At 46.7% G+C, this 7078-nt stretch overlaps 1 protein-coding gene across 1 annotated transcript in view; it reads left to right on the top strand.

Moving 5' to 3' along the window:
• ARHGAP22 (Rho GTPase activating protein 22) overlaps positions 1–7078 on the top strand; it is a 35055-nt gene that overhangs the window by 2210 nt on the left and 25767 nt on the right. The window contains exon 3 of the mRNA XM_023745784.1: positions 6987–7055. Within this exon, the coding sequence (XP_023601552.1) occupies positions 6987–7055 (69 nt within the window). The remainder of the gene's footprint in view (positions 1–6986; positions 7056–7078) is intronic.

Genomic DNA, 7078 nt, shown 5'->3' with positions numbered 1-7078 from the left:
AAAGAGCTATATGCAAATGGTCATCACACCCTCACGCCATAACGGCTCAGACACTCAACACTGTGGAGAGAAGAATGGGGACCAGCCAGGCACAAATGAGCTCGCAAGAGAAGAATGGGGACCAGCCAGGCTGCGGCCTGGGAGAGGGACAAGCTGCCCGCCCCGTGGTCCCGGGCAGCTGCTGCCCAGGTGAAGCCGCCTGCCCACGGTCCCCTGCAGCTGTGGCTGGCCCTGGTGAAGCCAGCTCAGGTCCTGGGTGCCTGTGACCAGCTGGAGGAGAGAATCCTGGGTGCGGGGCAAGGCAGAGGCAATTAGGGGCAATCAGGCAGGCAGGCAGAGGGGTTAGGGGCGATCAGGCAGGCAGGCAGGTGAATGGTTAGAAGCCAGAGGTCCCAGATTGTGAGAGGCAGTCAGACATCCCCTGAGGGGTCCCAGATTGGAGAGGGTGCAGGCCAGGCTGAGGGACCCGCCCCCCCCCCCACACGAATTTCATGCACCAGGCCTCGTGTGTGTGTGTGTGTGTGTGTGTGTGTGTGTGTGTATAAATTGATTTGAGAGAGTGGAAGGGGGAGAGAGAAAGAAACATCAATGTGAAACATTGATCGGTTGCCTCACGCACACACTCTGGCCGTGGATCAAACCCTGGGCACACACCCTGACCCAGAATCCAACCCTCCACGTTTTGATGCACAGGTTGACACTCCAACCACCCGAGCCACCCTGGTCAGGGTGCATTTATATTTTTGAGTTAGTGCTTTTACTTGGTTCAGATAAATACCCAGAGGTTGAATTGATGGATCATATGGTAGTTCTATTTTTAATTTTTTGAGAAACCATATTTCTGTTCCATAATGGCTGTACTAACGTATACTCCCACTAATGGTGGACAAGGGTTCCTGTTTGCCACATCTCACCAACCTTGTTACCTCTGGTCTTTTGGATGGTAGCCACCCCAACAAGGGTGAGGTGGCATCTCGTGTTTTGATTTGCATTTCCTGATATTTAGTGGTATTGAGCATCTTCTCATGTACCTATTGTCTATCTGTAGATCATCTTTGGAAAAATATCTCTTCAGATCCGCTGCCATTTTTAAATGTCATTGTTTGTTTTTTTACTATTGAGTTGTGTAAGTTCTTTATATATTTTGGATATTAACCCCTCATTGGATATGACTTGCAAATATTTTCTCCATCTTTTTCTCAAAAATGGGGATAATGACACCACTTCCTTTGAGTGGGCAAACTCCTCAGGCTCATCAGTGGGTTCACTTCGTGTGTTCGTGTGGGTGCTGGTGGGCGCCGGCCCAGGCTCCGCCGCTGCTGCTCTTTGCTCCCACAGACTGCCCATGCCCTCCCCTGCCGGGCACAGTGCCGACTGCCCATGCCCTCCCCTGCCCGGCACAGCGCCGACTGCCCATGCCCTCCCCTGCCGGGCACGGCGCCGTGCGCTGCAGTTACTTATAAAATATATGTGACTGGATTGTGACAAGTGCTGTGGAGATATAAGGTCAGGAAGGGGCCTGGGTTGTGTGGGTGGTGTGGAGTGAGGTGTAACTAGAGCAGCCCAAGATTCCCAGGAAGGCGGCCTGTGAGGACAGACTGCGGAGGTAAGGGAGCAAGTCCTGCCAGGCCCTGCATAACACCCTTTTTGGCAACAGCAGGTGGCGAGCCTGGCTGTTCAGAAACGGCGAAGAGCAGGAGGGAGCAGCAAGAGGCCAGAGGAGCAGCAGTGAGAGGAGCGAGGAGGAGGGCTGAAGGGGTTGGTGAGAGGGGCCTTTGCAGGATTAGGAGCAGATGGTGTGAGCTGGTTTGGGTCCTAACTGATTTAGTCTCCTATCTAAAACAACCCAGAAAAAGACAAAATGTAAGCAACATGTTTTTCAAAATACTGGACATTGGCAGGACGGACTGTGACTCCCCTGCGCATGCTCCAGCTCACTGCCCCAGGGTGCTTCTGGGCTGTGACGCAGGAAGAGGGACCCCAGGGTGGGGAAGGGCACGGGACTGCACGAGTCAAGGAGACACGGCTTAGAGACCAATGCATCTGGGATTTTCAGGATCGAGTACGAAGGAGCAAAGAGCTGCTCGGGAGAAAAACTCCTGGAGAACTCATCACATGCATGTCGGGGATTTCCGATTTTATTAATCTCAAAGAGCAGCTTTTTGTTTTAGTGACTTTGTTGTCTGTGTCTTTGTCTTCGTTTTTCTGCTTAACAAACTTTTTAATAAAAGGGCTAGATAGAAATATTTTAGGTTTTAAGTTCATGTGGTCTGTGCCACAACTATCCGCCCTGCTGTTGTAAAATTGTTACAACTCCAGCAAGACTGATAGGGGAAAAGAGAGAAGACCCACATTACCGATATCAGAAATAAGAGGGTTGACATCACTAGAGTCTTCAAGTAGTAAAAATATAATAAGGGAATATTATGAACAACTTTACACCAATAAATTCAACAATTTAGATGAAACAAATTCCTTGAAAGATACAAAGTGCCAATGCTCACTCAAGAAGAAATAGATGCATATGTTACATTAAACTTGTTATTAAAACACCTTCCCCAAAAGAAAAGTCCAGGTCTAGGTGACTTCACTGGTGAATTCTACCAACATTAACAAATAAGTAATAGTAACAAATAAGTAACACAGACTCTTCCAAAAATATTGAAAAGGAAGGATACTCACCAGCTTATTCTGTGAGGCCAGCATTATCCTGATAACAAAGCTGACAAAGACTTTATAAGAAAAGAAAATGTCATACCAATATCCATTATGAATATAAATGAAAAATTCTCAACAAAATGTTAGCAAATTGAATTCAACAATATATAAAAAGGATAATACATCATGACCAATTGGGATTCCAGGAATGCAAGGTTGGTTTAAGATTTGAAAATTCATCAATGTAATTTATCATATTAAAAAACTAAAATAAAATCATGTGATGTCTCAATAGACACATAAAAAGCATTTAACAAAATCCAACATCCATTTCTGATTTAAAAAAAACAACCTCTCAGCAAGCTGGAAATAGAAGAGAACGTCCTCAGCCTGAGAAAGGATATCGACAAAAAACCTACAGCAGATACACTTAATGGAATGCTTTTTGCCAGAAGATGAACAAGACACGGACGTCTACTCTCACCACTTCTACTTAACATTGTGTAACTGAGGCTATAGTAAGTGCAATGAATGGCAAGCGAAAGGAATAAAGGCACCCAGATTGGAAGGTAAGAACGAAAGCTGTCTGCATTTGCAGATGGTACAATCGCCTCTCTAGGTGCTCTGCCAAGTCAACAGAGAAAGGATGGTCTATTCAACAAATGGTGCCAGGACAGCTGGACAACCAGGTACAAAAGGATGAACTCATACCTTGCACCATATACAAAAACTAACTCATAGACCTAGAGGTAAGCCCTAAAACTATGAAACTTTTACAAGAAAACTTTTATGACCTTGGCTTAAGGAAATATTTCTTAGGTACAAAACCAGAAGCACACTCTATTAAAGAAAAAGGTCATTAAATTGGGCTTGATCAAAATTAAAAACTTCTCTTCTTAAAAATCCACTGTGAATAGAATGAAAAGAAAAGGCACAGATGGGAGAAATATCTCAAAGCATGTATCTGATAAATGACTTGTACCCAGCATATGTGAAGAACTCAACTCTCAATAATAATGAACAACATATTTTAAAAAATGGACAAAAGAAATTTCACCAAAGAAGATACATGGATGGCAACTAAGTACATAACAAGATGTCCAACAGCTTTAGTCATTTAGGAAATGCAAACTCAAACACATGGTGTACAGCTGCACACCCTTTAGAATGGCTGGAAGTCCAAAGGCCGACCAGACCAGGTGTTGGCGAGAAAGTGGAGGACTGGGAACTCTGCGCTTCTGGGGGGATGTACTAGTAAAGGGTGCAGTCACTTTGCAAAACAGTTTGTGACAATTTCTTAAGAAGTCAAACATATGTATATAACATATATACATACATAAACATACACACATGAAAACACATTAACGAGTTAAATACACGGGCTTAGAGCACCATGAGAGCGAGACCATGGGCAGGGGCACAGCTGGGCATGAGAACAGCTGTCAACAGCTGGGCAGGGCAGGTCCAAGTTTTGTAGGTGACGTTCATATAAAGCCTGTATGACTTGGGTGGCCCTCTTTGGGAAAAAGCATTGAAAAATGAGACATTCCAATTTGGTATAAACTTGAATATTCATTTAGGACGAACAAGTACCCACACAAATTCTTGGAGCCTGGACCTCCAGGCCCCTTTCTTCTGAGTCATCTTGAGACTCTTCAGAGAAGCCCCTGGTGGCAACCATCTGCCCCTCCCCACCTAGAACCCTCAGCCATCTCAGCCCTCAAGGCCACGTGGTGTGGGGTCCTACTGGTGTCGAGCCGCTGTCCCCGCCTGCAGCTGGCAGAGCTGTGGGTGTCCCCTGTGCCGGAGGTCCAGGCTGCCTCCGGCCTTCAGGCTCTGCGTCTCTGCCTGAAGCTGTCTTCCTCGCCACCCCTGCAGCGCTGCTGCTCAGTAGCTGTGGGAACCCAAGGAGCAGGGCTATGAGTGTAGTGAGGGCTCCAGAAGGCACCATGGGGCCCTGGCTGTCTTGTCTCCTTGCTCAACACCCTCCTCAGCTTTAGGCCCCACTGGCCTCTCCTGCTTCCCACCTGGCCTCAGGCCTTGCTCCCAGCGCCCTTCTCCCTGCTCCAGCTTCCCCGCAGTCTTGTGGCATTGCTGTGACCACTACACCGGACCCCAACAGGTCCAGGAGCTGGGTCCAGGCTGAGGACTTGGAATCCCTGACTCTGCTATGCACTGGCGGTGTGAGTTCAGGCATGTTCCTCAATCCCATGTGCTTCAGTGTCCTCATCTGTAAAATGCAGGTGGGAAAAGTCTTCCTTCGGAGGCGCTATGAAGCTTAAAGGATCTAGGAGGGCAGGTGTGTCTGTCGCTTTGTTCATTTGAGTGTCTGCAGCTCCTAGAAGAGTCCCAGGCAGGTGCTAGGTGCTCAATGAGCACTTGCTTCTGTCTGGTCTCCACCCTGGGGCTGCGGCCTCCAGCGAGGACGGAGTGTCCCAGTTCTCCCAACGGCCATCCCATTCCCTTGGGAGCACAGGTCTGCAGGCCTCGCCCCACCGCCCACGGTCCTGGTTAGGGTCTGAGGCTCTGGGACCAGGGGCAAGTATATAGGCAAGTTACATATTATGTGATGTTGGGGGCGGGGGGGAGAAAAGGGGGCTGCAAAAAAACAAGATCATTCTTGAAAATCCCTTAAGTTGCCTATGAAGTTCAGTATAAATGGTTTATATACATCCCAAATACTAGTTCATTTACATATGGAAGAGAAATTCATGAACACATGAGACCCACTGGAGTTACTATAGGGAAAACCTCAGATTACCAATAGCTGTCTGAGTTTTTCCTCCTTCTGCCTTTATTTTATTTTTTTTACTTTAAAAAGTATTTATTGTTGAAAGTATTACAGATGTTTCCTTTTTCCACCCCTCTCCCCCTCCCCCTTCCCACCATGCCTTCACCACACTATTGTCTGTGTCCATGGGTTATGCATATATGAATACAAGTTCTTTGGTTGATCACTTCCCTCCCACCCACCCTGCCCCACCTTCCCTCTGAGATTCATCAGTCTGTTCCATGCTTCTATGTCTCTGGATCTGTTTTGTTCATCAGTTTATTTTGTTCATTAGATTCTACATATGAGTGAGATCATGGGATACTTGTCTGTCTCTGACTAGCTTATTTCGCTTAGCATGATACTCTCCAGGTCCCTCCATGCTGTCTCAAAGGCTAAGAGACCCTTCTTTTTTTATTGCTGCATCGTATTCCATGGTGTAAATTACCACAGCTTTTTATCCACTCATCTACTGATGGGCACTTGGGCTGTTTCCAGATCTTAGCTATTGTAAATTGTGCTGCTATGAACATAGAGGTGCATATATCCCTTCTGATTGGTGTTTCTGGTTTCTTGGGATATAGTCCTAGACGTGGGATCGCAGGGTCAAATGGGAGTTCCATATTTAATTTTTTGAGGAAACTCCATACTATTTTCCACAGTGGCTGCACCAGTCTGCATTCCCACCAGCAGTGCACTAGGGTTCCCTCTTCTCCGCATCCTCACCAGCACTTGTCATTTGTTGATTTGTTGATGGTAGCCATTCTCACAGGTGTGAGGTGATACCTTATTGTCATTTTAATTTGCATCTCTCAGATGATGCTCAATTAATATTTGACAAAGGAGGCAAGAGCATACAATGAAGTAAAGACAGTGTCTTCAATAAATGGTGTTGGGAAAATTGGACAAATACATGCCAAAAAAAAAATGAAACTAGACCACCAACTTACACCATACATGAGAATAAACTCAAAATGGATAAAAGACTTAAATGTAAGCTGTGAAACCATAAAAATCATAGAAGAAACCATACGCAGCAAAATCTCAGGCATCTCTCTTAGCAATATGTTTACCAATACGTCGCCTAAGGCAAAGGAAAGTAGGAGAAACATAAACAAATGGGACTTCATCAAAATAAAAGGCTTCTGCTCAGCGAACGAAACCAACAAAACAAGAAGGGAGCCCCCATCTGCCTTTAGATTAGAGTCCATGTGTGGCTGGGAGCGGGGACAGAGCAGAATTTTGGAATTTTACCCTGGGCCCTACCTTCTCCAAGCGGGCCTCCAATCTGTAGGCTTTTTAAAATAGTGCTCCAGGGTGGTTTTAATGATCCTGATTAGATACAGGAAATTAACAAGACTAAAGGAGAAACCCCCGAAAGCGTCCGAGGCAGATGCAGGAGGCTTGAAAGGATGGGCTGCAAAAGTAGAACCCAGAGCAGGGCTGTGGCTGCCGTTTCAGAGAGATGCCCTTCCCAGCCCAGGAGTAAACGATGACTGGTGTGAGGCTCCGTCTGCACAGGGTCCCTGGAGTAAGCCTGTGTCTCCCTGTCTTGCAGGTGGTGCCGGGGAGCGGGAGAAGGTGCCGGCCAGCCCCGAGGGGCTCCTGCTCATGGCCAGTTCTCAGCGTGACATGGAGGACTGGGTGCAG

Source organism: Myotis lucifugus, unplaced genomic scaffold (genome assembly GCF_000147115.1).
Source record: "Myotis lucifugus unplaced genomic scaffold, Myoluc2.0 scaffold_581, whole genome shotgun sequence".
Classification (NCBI taxonomy): Eukaryota; Metazoa; Chordata; class Mammalia; order Chiroptera; family Vespertilionidae; genus Myotis; species Myotis lucifugus.
Note: the sequence above shows the minus strand (reverse complement) of the source record. Positions and strands in the feature narration are given on the sequence as shown.